This window comes from Amblyomma maculatum, chromosome 1 (genome assembly GCF_055883805.1).
Source record: "Amblyomma maculatum isolate TAMU_Amacu chromosome 1, ASM5588380v1, whole genome shotgun sequence".
NCBI classification, from domain to species: domain Eukaryota; kingdom Metazoa; phylum Arthropoda; class Arachnida; order Ixodida; family Ixodidae; genus Amblyomma; species Amblyomma maculatum.
Window position 1 is genome coordinate 440875660 of NC_139344.1, and position 22913 is coordinate 440898572.

Consider the following 22913-nt stretch of genomic DNA (forward strand, 5'->3'; position numbering starts at 1 on the left):
GCAAGCATGCGCTTGAGCTTGGCGAGTGGTGTCGCCTCCTTCAGTTCGTCATCGGGCTCTCTAGGTTGCCGGTGTGTGACTTTGCAGTTGAAGTTGAATTTCATTTTGTACAGAGGAACTCAGTACTTAGACACATTCACTTAGGAGGCTCCGAAGTTAAAACAAAAACTATCTGGGGTCTCCTAGTGCAAATATTGGTGGTTATGATACAATATATGCAGGCAGGACAATAATTAGCAAAGTAGCGCAAAAAAATGCAAAAACACGTAAAAAAAGATGTAACACAGCAAGATAGAGAAATGTATAAGAAATGCGAATATCCATAAACACTGAATGTATAGAAGAGGTCGTTTTACAGAGTATAGTATGGAATTCGAAATCTGCACGTATGCAGAACGCGTGGTACAAAAAGCGCAGTAAAATTGAACAATGCAATAATAATACTAAAATTATCCATCATCAGTCGGCCAGGCCTGTAACTAAAATGATTAGGTCACGAGTATTGCTCAGGATGTAGGGCACGACAAAGAAAATATGACGCTAAGCATTATTTAATGTGAAGGGCCCAATCCAACGGGGAAATGATTTATCAAAGTTTATGAAATGACTGAAATCATGTACCATAGCTCTGATTTCATAAAGTATTTTCTTTCATAATATTGCAGAAGTTGAAACAGTAAAGTTTCCATAATTACCGTCTATCTTCGGAAGAATAAGGCTAAGGGTTTCTGAAAGCATAGTATTGTTGGTATTGGAGAGAGGAGCAACGATGAAGCCATTAATTGATATTTCTGGATGAATAACACGAAACATGACGCGTTCGTGCTTATGACTGAATAGCATCCGAACCAGGAGGTTCTATAGATTAATACACAGGGGAACGGAATGAGAGCGAAGTATCGGTTATTCATCGAAGAGCTTGGTTTTAAATTCACTGATAGTGGTCCAAATGCAATGCCACAAGACGAAATGAAATAAGACAGGTGCTTATGAATGAACGTATGACAGTTGCCAATATATCTGGTTGAAAGAAGTGTCGTGTTTTCATGATAATACGTATACCCAATGTAACTACTTTAGGCAAATATTGTGCATGATCGTGAAATTTAAGGTGACTGCCAAGAATCACACCGAGGAAGTTTGTGCGATGAGAAAAGCGGTATGGTATGACTGATAAGTGACAAATATATGCAGAATTAATTTCAGGTGTCTGAATTCGAGGTGAGGTGACGATTTGAGGTGACTGAAGTGTTAGCGATGGGGTTTGTTAGGATTGATACTCGGTAAGTTATTCAAACAAAAAGTAGGAATTAAGTCAGGTTAAGTTTTTGCCGAAGCCCAGAACTCGTTCTGTTAGACGTAAAAACTGCAGTATCATCCGCGTGATAACGTTGTTTAGGTAAATCTTACGGTTAATTGGATCAAATGCTTCGGTATGGTCATTGAATATGGTTCCAACAAATAGGTCGTGACTAATTGTTTAATTTTTACAGTGAATTTAATAAGTGCTGGTTAAGTCGAAAACCTGGTTTGAAATACACTATATGCGAAACTGTTTGCTGGTCTGGCAACACCGCGGCCGCAGCTTCCGGTCACCATCTTAGTTTGGTCGAGCGGTCGCGTCGTTGGCATACCGTCAGCTGTGCGTGCTTTCCTGGTACCGGGGAAATTTTCATGGATATCTCGATGGCGATTTCAAAAGCCACGTTTCAGACGCAGCATTTTTTGTACTACTGATCTTCGCCGATTGCAGGACCACCGACGTGCTTTCTACTGCGTCTCTGTTTTGCATGAACTTTCACGTTGGTGATGGTAGCAGTCGACACCTTGTATGCGTTCAAAAATGTAACTCTGTCCCGTTGTCATTTTAATGAATGCATTTAGACACTGGTTCAATCTTTACGCCGCTGCTTATTCTCAAGTGGGCCAGCATTCTGGTAAGGTATAGTGAGCGGTTATTTTACACTGCGTTCACACATGTTGGCTGGAACAAGTTTTGTGGCACTGCATACTTTCGTGCACGGAAGCCTCGTGCACTACTTCCCATTCGCGAACCTCGGTCAGCTGCGTAGTGCTAATGTCCCTTTAACACGACGTGCGATGCACATCGGCTTTTCATCAGTGAGTTAATATATTGTTCGTTCGTGCTGTTTAGCTTAATTCTACGGCTACGTGAGAATGTTTACAATATTGCATGATAATTCACAGTTGTTTCTCTAATTTAATGCTTAGTCGTGATACTGCAGTGACTTCCCCTACTATCATAAAAAGCGCGCGTGGCAAATGAGCATACGGCAGTTGCTGTTTTGGCTAAACCACGTGTGCAGGTGTGATGATTTGGCAGCTTCCTACTTTTGTCGACTGCCATCAGAGTTGCACGAAACGGGAAATAAGCTGTTGAGAAGCAAGCAGTCATCACTGGCGGCAAAATAATAAATTTTGGATGGCTTGAATCATTATGTCTTGCTTTAAAACGCGTTTCTTGAGTCCATAACTATGTAACCACTTTTGGAACGAACTTGAACCGAGTCAAGAGCGATTGCAAAAACCCTGAAAACATGAAACACCGCACATCAGTTTCTTTGCACTGAACACGCATCGAATTCTAGCGGGTATCCAAGGTAACTTTAGCCAAGAGTTTAAAAAAATCACCTGTGGTTTAACCTAGAGTTACAAGAGAGCTATCTGCATGGCTACGCTTAGGTTTGGCTTGAAAGTAAGGACTTGGCTTTTGCAAATAGTATTCTACTAAGACTCCAAGCTGGGCTTGTTGGTTAATAGTTACTAAAAAGATTTGCAGCGCTAAAAGACGACACAGAGAAAAAAGATGCACAGCGCCATCCTGTGCATCTTTTTTCTCTGTGTCGTCTTTTAGCGCTGCAAATATTTTTAGTTAGTAGTCTACTCTATGGTTTCAGCTTTATTTATGCTATAGGGGGACTTTTGACCACTAAAAGGCGATGAGGCGAAAGCGTCTTTTGCGCGGTGGTCCGAAATCCTCCCGTACGGCACCTCTTTCTCTCTCTCTTTACCATCACACCTTGATGATGACGCGATAGGGTAAGATACCAGCCAACATATAAAGCCCCGCTTTGACCGAGTCGTATGAACGTGCCTACGTGGCCTAGGGATAACGTGAATGCCGAGGTTTTGGCAGGCTGTTTGTGATATCACCTTCCCATATGAAAGGAGAGGCCCCGTTGACATCTCCTGCCAAACGTCATGTCATGAAGCCCAACGTCCAGTTAATGCTCGGCCATGTCAGCTTCCAGCTGGCATGGCCCACAACCTCTTCTTCTTATTCTTCTTCTAGTGGTTGCTAGTCAACCGCTCAAGGTCATTGCGACCATGGCCAAGGTGCGACCACGACGAAAGTGAGTTTACGGCGAAGAGGCGAAGCGGCTGGTGTAATGTAGCGGTCGCTGCAATAACACTATTCAAAACCGTGCTGCACGTTTTATTTCCCATGATTACAGCCGCCATACCAGCGTGACTAACATCAAGTTGTTCTTATCACTCACAAGTTTACAATCACGTCGGGATATCGCGCTTATCTGCTTGCTACATAAACTAATCTACAGTCACCATGCATCCACAGGGCCACTTACTAGACCGACTCGCACCTCCCACTGCCTGAATAATAATATAAGTTTTCAACGTCTATTCAGCCGAACACATGCATTTAACTTCTCTGCCTTGTCACGGGCTATAAAGGGATGGATTGGCCTTCCCGAACGCATCGCTAACCTATCTGACCCACTAAAATTCAAAAACGAATTGAGTACCTTTTTGCAGTCAGAATAACTTTTTTATATTGCGTTCACTGTGTGCAGGTTGATTTCGTTCAATGCCGCTAACTATTGTATAATGTCATAATCCTCGGTTTATTACTTCCAATGCATGCTCTAATACTTATTTGCAGTTCCAGTCCTGTATTACTGTTAACTTTTGTATTGTAAACTATGTAGCATTATTTCTTTTGATACACTGTAACTCCTCCCCCTCACACAATGTTCCATGTTTGGAACCTGTGAGGTATTTGTATAAATAAACACATTTCAGACAGGCTAGAAAAACCACTTGAATACAGCTGCCAGCTATGTGGCACACCACAGTATTTTTTTATTTTACAATTTACTAATTAGTAATTAGGATAATTTTTTCTTATTGACTAAGTATTGCGTTTAGACAATAAATGTGATTTGAAAAGTTGGAGAGCACCTTCTGAACCGCCTATTTCATATATTTCCTATAAAGAAAACCTCACGTGTACCGTTTTTCTAAGCTATAGAAACCCCGCGTAATACAAAAAGTACCACGTGACTAACGCACTCGTGAGCCACGATTGTGGTGTTCTCAGTCGGGGCTTGAGTGAATGAAATTAGCTCCGGTCGTAACTCGACAGCCTAGTTCCCGCGGTAGGGTGATGCTTGGCGATGGTTGCAGCCAGTGCGGTGAACTTGCTGCGAATTGCACCGTCACGTGCGCCGACTACCTGAAGCGGACGAAGAAACCACCACAGACATATCGACGTGCCACTGCAACGCGGTCGTGGAGCCAAGGCCGCTGCTGATTTTGTTCACTGAAACCAATCGTGGCGCACGAATGCGCAATCACGTGATATTTTTTGTATTTCGTGGGATTTCTTCACAGCTTGGAAAAACGATACACACGTGAGACTTGCTTTATCGGAAATAAATGGAATGGGGGTTTTATAAGGTGCCCGGCAGCTTTGCAAATTCATTTATTGTCAAAAGGCAATAGTTAATAAATTAGAAAAATAATGTTAATTACTATTTAGTTAATTGCAAAATAAAAAACTTCTCTCTGGTTCACCAGGCGAATCGCAGTTGCATACAAGTGGTTTCTCTGGCCTATCTCAAATTTTTCATTGACACCCTGCATAAGCATGAATCAGCACGTTGTTATGAGTGCAGCTAATAGCTCACCGCTTTTAGACCTGAAGAGTTTGTGGCTGGAGCGCAATGAGATTGTATGGGCCGATTTGTTAATAAATGAATGAATTTTTTTTCTTTGCGGTCAGACTGCAGGTTCAAGCAGCACCGGCGTACACCGGCAAATAAAGAAACAGAAAAGAGACTTTTCAGTGTATTTACATATCCGATCAGGCAAATATACTCTGCAGGAGAGTTAAAAACATGCAAGTTGGCTCCTATTACATTTACAGATAAGAAATCACATAAATGGTATCGTCCTTAATGCGAATGACCTGCAAATGTTTCTGAGAAATCAGAGTAGGAAGTAAACGTTGTGTATTGGACGGCGTGTACACGTGATAGCTCGCAATGCGTTTGGTGGACTTTCGCGCTCAGTAAGTAAATAAACGCATGGTTGATACGTGATTGGTGGCCACACACATCGTGGCATTCTGACAGGGTGCTTAGAGCAGCGCAGCATTGCATCCGGAACTTCTTTTTCACACAAAGCGTAGCTGTGCTTTCCCACCACAGGGCAGCGGTTTGTTTTTGTTGGCCGAGCCAACATGGCGGGAGTAGTTCTCATGGCGCTAAGAGATGGCGCTCCACATTTCACATATCGTCTATTGAAATTTACAGAGCATGGGCCCTATTATTGGCACGCATGGCCATTATTCAGCACTATATTGTTTTGTAATTGGTTCTTAGAATATTATGCGTTTCAAATTTGGGGCGCCAAATTTTGAGTTGTCGAAATAGCTTTGTACGGGGACGTCAAAATGACGTGACCTTACAAAAGGATTTTTGGCTGAGCAATCCATGCTGCCTGGATGGTAAATATAAGTAATTGAAGGTAAAAGAAGGTATATATGCTAGAGAGGAAAACACCGGTGCTTGTATTACGAATGGGCTGAAATGTACTGCTTGCTGTCAAGGGGCGCTTCATGAAACCTGATTGGCTGACAATGTGTAGAGAGAAATGCGTCATACATACACATTATACTTTGATGTCAATATGACGTAAAAGCTGTGCTGCCAGCCATTGCCGTAAATGGCTGAAGTTGGACGCCACATTTGGGACCACATTGAGGCGAGCGCATAAAGACGGGTGAATTCGACATGGAGGCTTTTAGCTCAACGCAATATGGTAAACAATTCGCGGGGGGGGGGGGGGGGGTTGAAGTAATTTAAGATAACTTTTCATTGCATGATCTCATAACGGTACTTTCAGCTGCGCAACCTTGAAGAGGATTAATAATGAAGGCGTAAACTTACAGCCGCATGAGGGGTCTAGCTGCCCTCCCGTTGAAAACGCTTTGCGCTCATAGGGAAACCATCGATCCGCGAGGTTGTTTCCAAGCACAGACATCTCGGTCTGACAACTCAAGATGTTGATCTGCGCCAGACTAGAGTATTTCAGAGAGCACCGCGATGCTTTATAATTATCAGTCTGGACGGTTCGTATGGCAACCTGAAAGGAAATATGGTGCGGTTGCTCTGCAAGTAACTTCGCGGCGACAGGCAGCGAGGGATCACCAAGGACTGCCTTAAACATCGGCCCTAAACACTTCCTTTTTGTCTAGCGGTATACACCCAAGCAAACATACTGACAGGTTCTATTTTCATAAAGAATGTATATGTCATGTACAGCCTTGTCCCCGTCCAGCTATAACACGGTCACCACTTTCAAAGCATCATTGCATCCGACCAGGCCACGCAGTATGAGTTAAGTGGCAGGCCATGTGAAGCAGCACGTCCAGTTCTTTTTTTTTTGTAGAAAAAAAAGCACTCCAGATCACGTTTGCCGATACGCTCTAACCATATGATGTTATTTCGCCTTTTGTGTTGATTGCTTTTTTTAATACAACCGGAAAATAATCTCCCTTTATTACTTTACAATTTACCTTTTCGACAGTAAGAGATACGTGCGCGTGGTGCCGCAGTATAGCTTCATGCCACGGTTTCCTTAGTCATCTTTCACTTTTTTTCCTTATTCGCCGTTTATCTCGCTCTGATGTAATTTAGTTCTTCTGTCTTTCTGTCTCTCTTTCTCAGCCATCTTTCACGTTTCAGAGGAGCCTTTCGCACGCCAGAGCAAAAAAAATTATCCAAGTGTAAGGCCAATCGTGCGCCTCTCACTTTGTCGTTTGTATGCGTATGTGGAACACACAACCTCTCTCTCTCTGCGCTGCTCAGCGCTTTACACAACTCAAGCCGACACAAGATGCTAGAGACTTGCTTACCTGACGGTTCAGTTCAGTTCATTTCAGTCGTTCAGTCATGTCCGACTCTTCGTGACCCTATGGACCATATCACGCCACATTTTCCGGTCTCTCACTATCTTCCTAACATCCCATAACTTCATCTGCAGCGCCTCGAGGATGCCATCTAACCATGGCGTTCGCTGCCTACCCCTTCTCCGGCAACCCTCAACCTTTCCCAACATCAAATCTTTCTCCAGCGACTCCTCTCTTCTCATCAGATGACCAAAGTAGCTGAGCTTTAACATTAGAATTTGACCCTCCAATGAGCAGTCAGGGCTTATGGTCGACAATATCGACTGATTTGATCTTCTGGCAGTCCGCCAGCACCACAGTTCAAACGCGTCAATTCTTCGGCGGTCAGCCTTTTTCACAGTCCAACTCTCGCGTCCATACATCACAACTGGAAAGACCATAGCACGAGTTATATGGATCTTGGTTGTGTCGTGACGCTGGGGCTATGTCGACCCGGCCTTCACTTGGTAGCGTGCAGAGACTCCGTGTTGAAGAAGGATTGAATCTTCGAAGTTGGTGAAATATGTACAAGCAGGTTTAATGGCACTTTGAGAAAACTTATTTACGAGATTATTTACAAGAAAGAGAAGGGTACATCAGCAAAATGGCAAGCGTTAGGAGTTCATAGCGAGAAGCGACTGGATGAGCCGGTTACCCAGGGCTCAGATTCTCTTTTCGTGCTCTGCAATGTCCTTAAAACCCCCTATGTCCAGCCCCCCTCTGAAGATGCTGACCAACCAGTTCCAGGGCACGCCCCTCAGATATCGGCATCCAATCGAACACATCACTGCACTGATGGTCTGAGGCACTGACTGGTCCGGCATTGATTCTTTGGGCGTGATCACTAGTTGGCGGGAAAAGCTTGGGAACGGCGAGGAGGTACATTTCTATTCTTCAGCAAAGATCCGGTAGGCTGGTTCCGGTAAGTGGATTTCCTTCTCAGAAACCCAAGTGCACGTGCGCGCCACATACTGCTCCCAGCATTGTCCCTTTCCAGCAATAGCAAATCTTTCCTGCATTCCCGGGAAATCCTCTAATGGCCGTAATCACCTTGCTCCTTTCTTGTCCTGTACGTCAGCGGACGTGTCACTCTGTCGTCTCCTTTGGACAGTAGGCATTCCTCACTGGACAATAGCGCTTCTCGACGAGAAGGGTGAACAATTGAACGAAAGCACTTCCAGCTATTTCCCGCAGGGGGACGTTTCTTGGTATTTTTCTAGACGTTCCCTTGACAGGGCCAATTTGGCATTTGCAGGGTCTTCACAAAGCAAAACAGGCTTACACAAAAGGATTCCTGGAAACAGGCTCACTTAGCGCCCTTGTACCAACAGCACACATCCACAGCACTTATCCATGCCCACAGGCGAACAATAGAGCGCGCAAGTGCGGATGATGCACGGTCGTTACAGCCTCCTCCCCCGCCAGAACGCCAGAAGAGTCTCGGAGGGCAGCAGTCGCAGCTGCTGCATGAAGGGACGACTTAATGGCCTGCACATGAACGCTTGAAGCTCGCTGTTGCTTGTCGCGTTGTCTTGATTGTCGTAGGCCAAATTGCTTGAGCTGTCTGAAACTCAACCACATGTCCAAGCAAGCACTGGGCTCCCGTCTGAAGAGACCAGGTTAAAAGAAAACTGCCATCGTTGTTCGAGAAAAGCCCACACTCAAGACGCTCAGGACCCACGTATTCCTAGAAAATTAAACGTGCTGCGTTACATAGTCACACATATACAAGCGCACGAAAAAAAAAAACTGATTATCAATTTGGATACATGGTGAGGAACACCTCGGACCGCTTAGAAACAGCGGCTAAGCGCGTCCGCATTCCCATTTAACTTCCCCTTTTTGTATCTTACTTCAAAATTGTACTGCTGTAAAATCAAGCTCCACCTAAGACGGCGACTGTTCTTCGATGTCGCAGTTTGCAGCCAAGCCAGGGGACAATGGTCCGTCTCTACGGTGAATTTGGCCCCTCCAAGATAGCACTGCAATTTTTGGATGGCCCATACAATGCAAGCGCACTCTTTCTCTGACGCGCAATAAGCCCTCTCTCTAGAACTCAGTCTTCTACTCAGGTAGAGCACGGGGTGCTCATTACCGTCGTCATCTCTCTGGCAGAGAACAGCACCTAGCCCTCGATCACTGGCATCACACTGGACCGTGAATTCTCGGTCATAGTCTGGAGCTCGCAATACCGGACGGCTAATCAGCACAGCCTTCAGATTTACGAAGGAGGCTTCCTTTTGTTCGTCCCAGACTACATTTGTCGGTTCTGTATTTCGGAGAGCGTCGGTCAGAGGGCTGGCCAAAGCTGAATAGTTAGGGATGTAGTGATTGTAGAATCCAGTCAGACCCAGGAATGCTCTAATTTCCGTCTTCGTGCTCGGCCGCGGGTAGTCTGCTACCGCTGAAATCTTAATCTCGCTGGATTTCCTGAAACCTTGACCTACATTGTGACCCAAGTAGTCCACGGTCGCCCTTGCCAGGCAACATTTCTCGGCCTTTACGGTTAGTCCAGCTTGACGCAAAAGGCTCAGTACAGCTCTTAGATGTACCATATGGTCCGCCCATGAGTCGGAAAAAACCGCAATGTCATCTAAATAAGGCACCGCGAATGTTTCACACCCCTTTAAAACCCTATCCATGAGCCGGGAAAAACAAAATGGAGCATTTTTGAGCCCGAAACTCATCATTGTTGGCTGGTAGCTGCCCGTCGGAGTGACGAAAGCCGCGTATCTGCTGGCGCGTTCAGTGAGCGGTACTTGCCAGTATCCTCGAGTAAGGTCCAGCGTAGTCACATATGCCGCTCTACTGACCTGTTCTACTCTCTCCTCAATATTCGGAATAGGATACACTTGATCCCTGGAGAGAGAATTTAGCTTTCGGTAGTCTACCACAGGCCTAGGGTCTTTACCTGGAGCTTCTACTAAGATCATAGGCGAAGCATAATCGCTTTCCGAGGGTTTTATTACTCCCAATTCCAGCATGCGAGTTACTTCCCTATCCAGAATTTCTCTTTGGCTTGGAGAGAATCGGTAGCACTTTGATCGCACTGGCACGTCTGAAGTCAGCTCAATATCGTGCTCAGTCAAATCAGTCCTGCCTGGCCTGTCCACGAAGCAGGCCTCAAACTCTGTTATTATCTCGCCCAGATCGGACAGCTGGGATTTCTTTAGTTCTCCTCTCTGCTCCGTCTTTTTGAGAAGCTCCTGAGCGTTGCTTCCTTTTCCGCTGAGGCAAATCAAGTTATCCCCCATCTCCTGTATCTTGGGACCATTGGCTTGCTCCATAGCTAAGTCCTCTGGGGTTCCACTTAAAAGTATCGTGAGATTACTAGACACTGGCGGCAAGAGGTTACACTCAAGAACGTCCTCATTCTGCGTCTAATCAAGCTCACTTTCAAGTTGACTTATCTGAGATGCCTCGCTCTCAAAGTTTTCTGACCCGCTATCTTCCGCATCGACCACTGTTTTAACTGCCGTTTCCTCCGCTGTGGATTTTTCTGGAATGAGCAGTGTAGCTAGTTCTCGCGCCTTTGAACGTGTTAAGGCCTGCACATCTCTGTCTGCGAAAATCAGAAGGCAAGCCTTGACCTTCTCGTAGTTGTCCGCGTCCTCCTTGCTTAGCCACGCGACAACCTCCGCTGCCTCGCAGGGCAGAACCGTCAATAATCTCTGAGACCACGTGTCTCGCTGGAAGGACAGTTTTTCGCAAGTTCGCTCAAAGTTAGCCAGATACAGACCGATATCCCCTGATATCACATATGGCTGCATGTACTTTGACACCTTGAAATCTGCCTCCTTGTTGAGAAGAGGTACCGCTAGCTGGGGACAATTGCCCGACCTGTTGCTCAACTCTACTTCTAATTTCCGGAGCTCAATTTCTAGCTCCAGCCTTTTTGCTTCTCTCTCAATTTCACGCTCCCGCCTCTTTTCCTCTTTTTCTCGCTCTTTCTGCTGTCTGAGCTGTTCCTCCTTTTTTGTTCGATGAGGTTCCATGCTTCACTGAGCTCCTCATCATCGGCTCCCAAATCAGTGATTGCCTTTAAAATCAAGGGTTTTCGGGCCAAACCACTTGTATCAATTCCCAATTCCTCACACAATAGCAACAGTTCCGGTTTCTGCAGCTTTTGTAGGTCCATGATCGCTCCGAGTGTCGGCTACTTCCAAAACAACAGTGCAAACTACCAAACCTAAAGGCGTTTCCACACTCTCTTTACCAGTTCTAAAATCTAACCCTGTTCTAGAACCTGGTCCACATCAGAAGAAAAGCCAAGCACTCACCCACACATGCGATCGATGTTCCGAGCTGCTCTCTTGTTGGCCGATTGTTGCTCCTGCTTGTTGCTTGAGATGCCACGTCCGATCACCAGATGTTGTGGCTTGCAGATTCTGATCCACCTCCAATCACCAGATGTTGTGGCTTGTAGATTCAGATCCCAACGCTGGTCACCAGTTGTCGTGACGCTGGGGCTATGTCGACCCGGCCTTCACTTGGTAGCGTGCAGAGACTCCGGGTTGAAGAAGGATTGAATCTTCGAAGTTGGTGAAATATGTACAAGCAGGTTTAATGGCACTTTGAGAAAACTTATTTACAAGATTATTTACAAGAAAAAGAAGGGTACATCAGCAAAATGGCAAGCGTTAAGAGTTCATAGCGAGAAGCGACTGGATGAGCCGTTTACCCAGGGCTCAGAGCCTCTTTTCGTGCTCTGCAATGTCCTTAAAACCCCCTATGTCCAGCCCCCCTCTGAAGATGCTGACCAACCAGTTCCAGGGCACGCCCCTCAGATATCGGCATCCAATCGAACACATCACTGCACTGATGGTCTGAGGCACTGACTGGTCCGGCATTGATTCGTTGGGCGTGATCACTAGTTGGCGGGAAAAGCTTGGGAACGGCGAGGAGGTACATTTCTATTCTTCAGCAAATATCCGGTAGGCTGGTTCCGGTAAGTGGATTTCCTTCTCAGAAACCCAAGTGCACGTGCGCGCCACATACTGCTCCCAGCATTGTCCCTTTCCAGCAAATCTTTCCTGCATTCCCGGGAAATCCTCTAATGGCCGTAATCACCTTGCTCCTTTCTTGTCCTGTACGTCAGCGGACGTGTCACTCTGTCATCTCCTTTGGACAGTAGACATTCCTTACTGGACAATAGCGCTTCTCGACGAGAAGGGTGAACAATTGAACGAAAGCACTTCCAGCTATTTCCCGCAGGGGGACATTTCTTGGTATTTTTCTAGACGTTCTCTTGACAGGGCCAATTTGGCATTTGCAGGGTCTCCACAAAGCAAAACAGGCTTACACAAAAGGATTCCTGGAAACAGGCTCACTTAGCGCCCTTGTACCAACAACACATATCCACAGCACTTATCCATGCCCACAGGCGAACAATAGAGCGCGCAAGTGCGGATGATGCACGGTCGTAACAGTTGGTAGACTAATGTCTCTGCTCTTTACTAGGCGGTCAAGGCTAACCATGGCTCTTTTTCCCAAAAGCAGGCGTCTCCTAATTTCATGGCTGCAGTCTCCTTCCGAGGTAATCTTGGAGCCCAAGAAGATAAAATATGTGACAGCTTCCACTTCTTGTGCATTGATGCTCCAGCACTTATAGGGCAAGACGCCATAATCTTTGTCTTTTTAATGTTCAGTTTAAGCCCAGACTTCTCACTCTCTTCTTGTACGCGCATCAGAAGTCTCTTGAGATCCACTTCACTTTCTGCCATTAAAGTGGTATCATCCGCATATCTAAGGTTGTTGATACGTTTTCCACCAATCTTCACTCCAGCTGAACACCCGTCCAGACTGGCCTTCCTCATGATGCACTCTGCATATAGTTGCCTGACGGTAGCCTATCATAACGTGGCTGTTCGAAAAGGATGCGCAGCACCGCCAGTAGCTAACAGTAATTTATAATTTGAGACTGTGGGCGTTGTCCTCGGACATGGACCGTGCCGGCAGTGCGGGCTGCTCTTCACCAGAGCTGAAACTACTTCGCTTATCTGTCGATTCGTTCTGTTTACGAAGAGGTCCTTAAGCGTTTTAGTTTAGAAGATTTAAAATCCGCTGATAAGAGAATGTGAGAGGTCATCGGCGCTTATGAAGAGAAATTCCACTTTCCGTTCTAATTCTGCGCCACGCACTGCGAATATTCCGTTGCCATTCTTGCTCTTCAGCTGTAACGCTCCTCGCGTCTCGTTAACTCACTCAGATTCTCCGTGCGTAGCTGCTGCCTAATGTCCGATCGTATGTCATGGCACACTGAGACCGCAACGCCCCAACATATTCCTCTCGCCCTCATTGCAACTTGAGTCGTCCAAATCGCGGATTTCACCGCAGCGGCTCGGTTTCTGGATCGTCGTCGTGTTTCATACTTGGCGCCAATATATAGCAGCAGACGACAGGGATTTGTTTCTCTCGCTTTTTCTCCTTTTTCTTCGCAATCCGCAACCCGATTGTGTGCTTACTTAGCCTGGTATCATCCTACTTCACATGTCACGCGTACTTAACAATTTGAACAAAATGGCGAATTGCCTAGAATAGGGCCCCTGTTTGTACTTAAGTATTTTCTTAAAGGGGCGTGCAGGAGCTTTTCTAATATTTTTGCTAAAACACTGGATGCTACCAATGCGACGACAGTCATTACTGTATTCACGATCGACGTTTTTTGAAAACAGAATAATTTGTTCAGTTTGAGAGAGTGAGGAAATACACCTGATTTAAACATTTTGTTGACAACATTGACAAATATCGAGAACAGCTCGTTCGATGTAGGTTTTGTGCGTGAACAGTGATCACCATCTAAACCTAGGGGCAGTCGTTTAAAGCGATGAAATTATTCGATGTATTTCGTTAGCAGAGATGGAGCGCAAGTAGAATAAATGTGGGCAACCTGACAAGGTCGGCGAAAATGAAGGTCTTTGCGTATCGTCGGTAATGGAGAAATAATCCCAAAAAGCACTGGCTAGGTCTAAAGGATCAATATGTGTGATCGTGTTGCTTGTTATATTTATTATATATGAATTTGATTATATTTGTTGCGGAACAGGTTCATTAGTTTCCAACTTTTTCGCTTGTCGCTACCATGTTTTATTTTACTCTGGCACTGTGCACGTTTTGCTGATTTTAGCACTGCAGAAGGTATGTTGAAATACCTTTTGAGCCGTGATCTTATAGAGTAATGTAAAGAGCTGAGATTCTAGTGGCTGTTTTTTTTTTGAAGGTTATATTTATTAGCTATAGATCGTACCAGTCCATTAGTGATAGATGGATTACTAAGGGAATGAAATCAGCTCGAGACGACGGAGTTCGCTGTGCAGTGAGAAACGCAACTAGTTATCTGCGCAGCAAACAGCTGAAACGCTTTTTGACACGCTTTTCTAATCCTGTTGCAGTTAGGTTGATGCCACGTATCATCGCTATAAACTAACGGGAATTAAAGACATTGTGCGCGCTTGGAAACGACACTGTTGCCGAGTACCAGCATACATATGAAAACAGGGTAATGATCAGTGATTGCAAAATCAACAAAGCCAGCAAATGGAATTATTATTATTATTATTATTATTATTATTATTATTATTATTATTATTATTATTATTATTATTATTATTATTATTATTATTGTTATTATTATTATTATTAGCTTTACGACGATATACTGCATCCCCCAGAACTGATGCTAAGTTGCAGTGGCCCATAATTTGGACAGCTGTTATCAAAACGCCTGAGGTCTTCGGACTGAGGGATCTGAATTTTTTTCTACCGTTTTGTCCTGTTGTTATACCGCTGTTGTGGTTACCGAAACCTGGCTGTCAAGCGATATTCCTTTCAATGATTTCTTTCCAAATAATTACTCGGTTTTTCGTAGCGACCGCCCTGAAACAGAACCCAAACAAAGAGGAGGTGGAGTGCTCATTGCTATTGACAGTGCTGTGATGTGTGTTCGACGTTCCGATCTGGAAACTGTTGAAGAATGTGTGTGGCGTGAGCTCACTTTAAATTGACATCAAAAACTTTTACTTGCAGCTTTCTATATTCCTCCGAATCTTCCTCCTCCAGCCTATGATGATGTGCTGCTCTCAATCGAACATGTTATAACCCGTCATAGCAAACACAAACTTCTTATTTTAGGCGATTTTAATACTTCAGTTATCAGCTGGAACCCATTTATTTCTTCTCACAACAATCATTACACATTAAGTAAGTGTAACACTTTACTTGATTTTAGAGCCTTTAACGCTTTGCAGCAACACAATTTCATTGAAAACTGCTGTGGTAATATTCTTGGCATCTGTCTATCGAATTTTGAAAGTGTTTGAGTCTCGAGTTCAGACATATCGCTGACTCGCTGTGACAAATTTCGCCCTCCACTTCTAGTTCCTACTGCTGTCTTTGCCTCATCTTCTACTAATTCAGATCGGGCGAGGAATTCGCCCCGTTTCGCGTATGCATGGGGTGATTATGTCAGTCTTTTGAATTTCTTCTTTTCCGTCGACTGGTCCCTTTTTAATGATATTAATAATTCAGACGGACAAGTCAGTCACTTCACTGAAATAATTCTTGATGGTATGCGTCGGTACATACCTCTGCATACTCCTACGCGTAGGAAGTTCCCTTCCTGGTTTTCAAGGAAACTAATAAAGGCGTTAAAACTCAAGGAACGTAAAGCGAAACGCCCTGGGTTTCACAGTTGGGCAGATGTGTTTCGCCGTGTGCGTTCTCTTTGCAAACGCTTATACAAGCGGGACTACGACTCCTATCTTGAGTCTTTAGAGAGGAGTGCCTGAAATCGTCCTAGTCAGTTCTGGGGTTATACGTTCGCAAGCGTTCCATTAAATAAGATTTGAATATCAGCTTAGTTGACTCTCAGGGGTCGGAAATTCGGGATGTTGGCGACAGTTTTGCCCAACATTTTTCCTCCATTTACAAACATCCACATTGTGATTCCGTTTGCCTCCAATCTGGTGCACTATCTAATTCCATTCTCTTTGACGAGGAGTTGCTAACTCAGAGTCTTAAGCATCTGAGACCATCTTTGTCTCCTGGACCTGATGGCATTCCAGCTGCCATAAAAAAAAACAGTTCTGACTGTCATATTTATTAACTGTTTAAAAATGCTGCCTTTCCTCGCATGTGAAAAATATCACTCGTGTTTCCTGTCTTGAAGAAACAAATCTGATGTTTCCAATTATCGTCCGATTTCTCTTCTATGTGCAACCTCTAAGCTTTTCGAATTAGCTTTGCACAATGTACTTTCCTTCCATCTCAAACATATCATAGTACCGAATCAGCATGGCTTCATGTCGGGTCGCTCTACTTCTACCAACCTAGTCACGTTCATGACGTATGCCTCTGCAGCAGTCCTTCAGAGAGGTGAGGTTGATACTGTGTACTGTTACTTACGTTGTTACTCACTCACTACTGCTTGAAAAGCTTCTACTGTCTGGCGTCGAAGTCTCACTCGTAGCCCTCCTACGCAACTATCTCCTTGATCGCTTCTGCTTTGTCAGTGTCAATGCACAGACTTCTTTCGTTTACCCTGCGAGTGGAGTTCCTCAAGGTTCAGTACTAGGCCCGCTTCTCTTCTCCGTTTTGATTAATGATGTTTCCTCGGCGATAAAGATCTCCTCGTTTCTTCTTTATGCTGATGATATAAAAATATTCAAGGTAATACATTCTTTTCAAGATTGCTTGTTGTTGCAATCGGACATATCTGCTTGTTCTGATTGGTGTGCGAAAAATCAACTTCCTCTCAATTCTTCCAAAACTAGGGTTGTCCCTTTTACTTGTAAAACACATCGCTTTCTCTACCATTATTCTGTGAATTCTATGCTGTTGGACAGGGTTGATGAAATTAATGACCTTGGTGAACTTTTTGACTGCACCCCCAGCTTCTCCTCTCATACTAAACGTATTGCTCAGCGGGCTATGCGCACACTCTTATTCGTTTGCAGACGTTCGAGAGAGTTCTGTACTCCAATCCGTTCTTAAAACTGTACCTGTCCATATGCTTGCCGCTCTTGGAGTACGCGTCGGTTTTTTGGAATGGCACTTGCAAATCGAACTTGGACAAGGTTGACAGAGTGCAAAAAGACTTTTACGGATATTTCGTTATCGCTTTCCTTGCACAACTTCCTCCTCTCGCTCCACCAGGAGCGCCCAACTGAATCTTCCTTTTCTTCACTGCCGTCGTATCAGAGTTGATATCATTTTTCTGTACAAACTCCTTCATGGCCATATTATGCGCCCTCAGCTCTTAGATTACATCGTACTGCGCGTTCCGCGAAAGAGCATGAGGGAATTAAGACCATTTCAAGTTTCTCCGTCTCTTCATTCCCATTCCCATCTGGACAGAATGCAGTGGTTATTTAACTCTTTTTGTTCTCACCTCGACAAATTCCAGAACTCGCTCTGTTCATTTATATTATATATTCGTAGCGTTGTATTCTAAATTGTACTTTATCACACATAACGCCCACCTTCTAGCCTAAAATATTGTATTTACTTCACTTTTTGCTTTTTCTCCTGTTCAATGCTGTCTGTATCTTGAACTGCTTTTTATCCGTTTCTTACTTATATTTCAACTTTAAACTTTATATTATAATCTTACTGTCCCGTGTTCAGTTCTATTTCTTTATTGTATTATTCTGTGTTTCTAGCCTGTGTTTTAAGTACCACGCACTTGTTGCGCCTGGAATGGTTGTTTATTTTATGTATATTTCTATATTACTATAATCAATGTCAGTTATTTGTTGTTGTTTTTTTCTCTCTATCTACCGTTCTTTTTTTTCTTTTGTGATGTGTTCAACGATTCTCTCACTGTGTATATATGTGATGCTTGCATTGATTGCTTTCTTTCCGTGATACATTTCGTCTCTGTTTCATTTCATGGGTTAATTATTTCTTCTTTTGCGTTCTCTCTGTGTGTGTAAACATGTTTGTGCATTTTCATTTTTGTTTCTTTTTTTTTATTTGTGCTGCAGCACGAAGACCACATGGTTGTTCCTGCGCATATTAAATAGAGATTGATTGATTGATATATATTATCACTATTATTGTTATTGTATTATGAGCATATGTGTGAAGGACTGCGGAAAACCGGTGTCAATCGTTCTGATAGTGCTTAGATAGGAACTGAGGTAAGTCGCTTACGCTAAAGTTCTGCGACCAAGCAGTCTTCACGCTGTTTCGTCGTCATGTGTTTGCAATGTATTCTTGCGCTTACCTGATTCACAGGCACACATTTAACTTTTGCGGCTTTAGTCCGGAACTACTTTATTTTTTCTTTAATGAGACCGCTCATATCTCAAGGTGTCTCGTTCACCCGCTACCCGCCTTCGCATGGCAAATGCATCTGCCACATTTGTGTAGTGTATAGAAAGGCTCATGAGATCAGTCAGCAAACGGTAACCTTGCGTAACCTGAAAGCCGAAGCCATCGGTATACGCTGGATGCCAGGTAACGTTTTTTGCCGCGGAGATGCTTTCTTATGGGACCTAGGGTGTACATGGCGATACCAAATATGAATCAGCGGTAAGTGGAACTTGATGTGATGAGCGTTAAGCTCGAAGCCGCCACTTTTTCGGCTTAGTTGGCTAGAACGCATCTCAAAACAGAGTTCCATAGTCAAGGGCTCAACAGTTCAGTGACCCACGAGTCTCAAAAAATCTTCGTGTGGGCCCACGAATCGCATGCTCGCGAATGTTCCTGAATTATTAGGGCTCAAGTGGAGATTTCTTCAATAATTTTTAGTTTCGCGTATAGTGTTGGTAAAATTTCTCGCGAATAACGTTCGGAATTTTTCGAAAAGGAACAACACGCTAACGCCATAGCTTAGAAATTCACGCTGAGTGCTGGCCGCCGTGTTCAGTCACTGAGAGCCAAATTTACTCCCGATTGTGTGAGTGGCTGAAGCGTAGCCGTTAGAACGTGTCGATAACCTCCATTTTCTTCATTCTTCGCAGATTCTCGTGTGGCACACGAAGACGGTCAACGGCAATTTTCCTTCTAAAACATCAATTCAGGGCAAGAAAGAATATCTGAACACCAATATTCCACTGTTGTACAAAAACGTTTTAGGCGAATAAATAAATTGGAATAGAAAAATGGCACTTTGCTTGGGCTTGCAAATGTCAGTTTGGACCGTTCCGAAAGATTGAGTCGAGTGTTATGTCTGTCGTAGTCGTATGCAGATAAATATTGCATTAGTATTTGAAAGGGAAAGAATAACAATTCTAATGCATAAACATGCCGGTTATTCATTTGCCTGTGAAGCTTTATCGCTTCGGACGCTTCGGTAACCTTAAACCAGTATCAGCGGCTACTAGTTTGACTAGTACAACTGAAACTACCACTACTGGTGCTGTTCTTCCAGGACTGCCACTTTTGGTAGCAGTACTACTAGAATACCAGATGAGATAAATAGTACTGACGTTTCTAGTAATTGCTAGTACTATCTATATAGTATATCTATATAGAGCGATAAAAAGAACAAAACAGGAGTGTTTAGTCCTGGGCCTCACTACACCCGGTTTAATTTTACTAGCGCTATCTAAAACAAAATGCTGACTAATTCGACTGCTACAAGCATACACTCTGCTTGTGCTTTCGAGGTGATGCTTCTTACTTAATTACTTATTAAAATAGGACATTAATCTCACTTTCTGAATCTATACAGCGTAGATATTGCGCAGCATGTAAGACTATAAAAAAGATTATAATTTCAACACTTACGTACACTGTGTGTAAAATAAAGTAGTTCCAAACGAGCGTTAAAAAGACGGACACGGCAGAGAAGACAGCACTACACAAGCACTTGTGTCGCGTTGTCTTCTCTGCCGTGTCCCTCATTTTCACTCGTTTACCACGTATACCTACCAACTTTCCAAACTTCTCACGTTAACGGAATGGTTGAAACTGAATTGAGAACCACCATCATAATTTAAAGGATGCAAACAAAGACCTAGGACACGGTAGTTCGAAGGTGACAATGTTTCCAACGTTCTCAACTTCTTGTCGGTCCCTAAGTGCACAAAGCAGCTTGCTGTGCTTAAAACAGCATCACCGGTCATATCAAGTTTTTCTGAACAGCGAGGTACACCAAGTATGCTGTCTCGTATAACCGGAACAATTTCATTGTGAGTGAATATTTAAGCCAGATTTACCGTAAAGCGTACAATGTTATTTCCTGTTGTTTATCACAGTGGCCCATTGTTATTTGTGAACGTTCACTACAGACGAAATTCCGATAATGGTGAAAGCACAGACGGAAGCTGTGCTAACGTACGTGTCCAGATAAAACAAAAGCTGAATCGCAGGTGGTCGGAATTTCCGGAGTCCTACACTATGGCGTCCTTCATAGCCTGAGTCACTTTGGGACGTTAAACCCCACAAACCAACCAACCAGCTGAATATTATTAGGTCATATTTTCCAAATCGGTGCGACTATCAAATATGCTTTCTTAGAGCGTTGGTCCAGCGGCCACTCTATCCGGGATGGGCAGTAGTACATTATTTCCTTAAACAACCTAATTTTTGTTATCGGTTCGTAGAGCGCAGAAATAACTTTCGCCGTGAAGCTATCTCTGCAAAGACAATTCCACATCAAACGTTCTTTCACATTCAATCCAAACATTTACAAGTATTTATTTATTATGCGCAGATATGGCTTCTTTGGGATTGCCAGCATGTCTGGAAGCTCAGAAATGAATTTTGTTTAACACTTTGCCAGTTGTCAGTTTCTTTCTAAACACTAGACAGAAGTGTCGGCATATTTAGACGCCGCAACGAATCATAGAGAGACAATATTGTCTTGCAAGAACTCTAACCTTTTGGCAGTTAAATACCTGAGCTCCGTAAATATGAAATATTTGAGGAATAACCTCAGAAACCGACTTCACGTCGGTTGCAAACAGTCTTGCTTGATATTGTTGTTTGAATTATTTTTTGTTTGTTTACCTTTTATTTATTTCTTAGGCCTTTAGGGAGGAGTGGGTGACATATAAAACAATGAGCAAACACAAAGCAAGAGCAGTCAGCAGTAATTCATTAAAAAATACAGTCCAAACAATGTGAGTAGCATCATATTACATATTGTTAGCTACAACAGCATACACAGTTATCGACAGGAATACACGTAGTGGAAAATGGGAGGTGGTTCCAATGATATGATGTACGAGGAATTAAACATATTAAGTCACGCCAACTTTACGCACCACATCTGAGTGAGGTGAAATATATAGGATAAATACAAGTAGCTTTTGGCGAATGGATACATTGCAAGCTATTTTGCAAAAAAGCACGGAAGCGTGTTATATTGCGTGGTCATTAAAGTGAAATAGGCCCTAGGTAGACATCGTAGTGGTTACGCTTGATACTCGCTGAGGAAGAGGATGGAACGCGCTTACTTTTTCAGTGTGATTTCGAGTAGGTTAATGAAACTTTATTATCAGAGTCCCCGATTGATTAAAGAAATTTTAACGTGGCAGGAAGCGTCCACAACACGTACAACTGATGCAAACACATACCACGCAAGACACAAGCGAAGGGAACAGCGGACGCAGAAGCACATACCACTTCGAAGAATTCGGACTTTGAGCACGCACCGGAGACACACACACAGACCTCGCCTACCTTATCTTCGTTCACTCGACTCGCAGCATGGCCCCCGGGCGCAGAAGCACCGTGGCGGTGCCAGTGTCGGGACGCTGCAGAATATAGGGCTTCAGTCGTGTGAAGTAGGCGATGTCGTAATGCTGGGAAGTACACTCGGGAAGGAAGCTTCAATCTCGTAGGTGACGGCTGTGGCTTGGCGCAAGACACGATACGGGCCCACATAGTGGAACAGAAGCTTTTCTGAGAGCCCAACACGACGAGAAGGCACCCAGAGCAACAGAAGGAACCTAGGTAAGGAGGAGGTGCCGAGATGGCAGTTGTTTTAAAGCGAGAACGGGCAACTTGGAAAGCATGATCGGCCCGGACAATGGCTTCACGGGAGTCTCTAGAAGGTGGAAGATGCGAAACACTGTACCAAACGGCAATGGAGGCCCGTAAAAGGGGTAAAACGGAGAGTAGCCGGCAGTGTCGGGAAGAGAGGAGTTATATGCAAATGTAACGTATTGGAAGGAGATGTCCTGCCAAGGTGATCAGAGGAGACGTACATGGCGAGCATGTCAGTAAGAGTGCGACTGAGCAACGTAGTGAAGCTGTTTCTTGTGGGTGGTAATCAGTGATCGACTTGTGTTTAGTTGAGCACGCGCGAAGAACGTCGTCCACAACTGCTGAAAGGAAGGTGCGGCCAAGGTCAGTGAGATATTGGCGGGGAGCGACATGATGAAGAAGGAGGTCGTGAAAAAGGAAGATAGGTATATCAGCGGCAGTACTGGTGGGGATCGACTGCGCGCGTTATCGCGTACTGGGTGGTATATTCTGTGGCTATTGCAATTCATTTTTTGCCTGAGGTGGAGTTAGAAAAGTGTTAAACTCTAATCTTGCACGGTTGAACGGCTCTGGAGGGATGTCACAGGGCTGAAGAAGTCCAACAGGAGATGCAGGCTTCTTGCTTGCGACGCTGGCACTCGTCGCAAGCACCAACATACCGGCGCACTGAGCAGTAGAGGCCAAGCCAGAAGCGACGACGGATGCCCTCGTACGTGCGTGTAACACCCAGATTGTCAGTAGTCGGGAGACCATGGAGTTTCTG

At 44.3% G+C, this 22913-nt stretch overlaps 1 protein-coding gene across 3 annotated transcripts in view; it reads left to right on the top strand.

Annotated features, from left to right (window-relative positions):
* The window catches only part of LOC146209563 (galactosylgalactosylxylosylprotein 3-beta-glucuronosyltransferase S-like), an 83172-nt gene extending 63851 nt beyond the window's left edge, over positions 1 to 19321 (top strand). For all 3 annotated transcript variants that reach the window (XM_084601542.1, XM_084601550.1, XM_084601559.1), the window contains one exon: positions 19177 to 19321. In XM_084601542.1, coding sequence (XP_084457668.1) covers positions 19177 to 19299 — 123 coding nt within the window. In that variant the 3' untranslated portion in view covers positions 19300 to 19321. The remainder of the gene's footprint in view (positions 1 to 19176) is intronic.
* The last annotated feature ends 3592 nt before the right edge of the window (positions 19322 to 22913 follow it).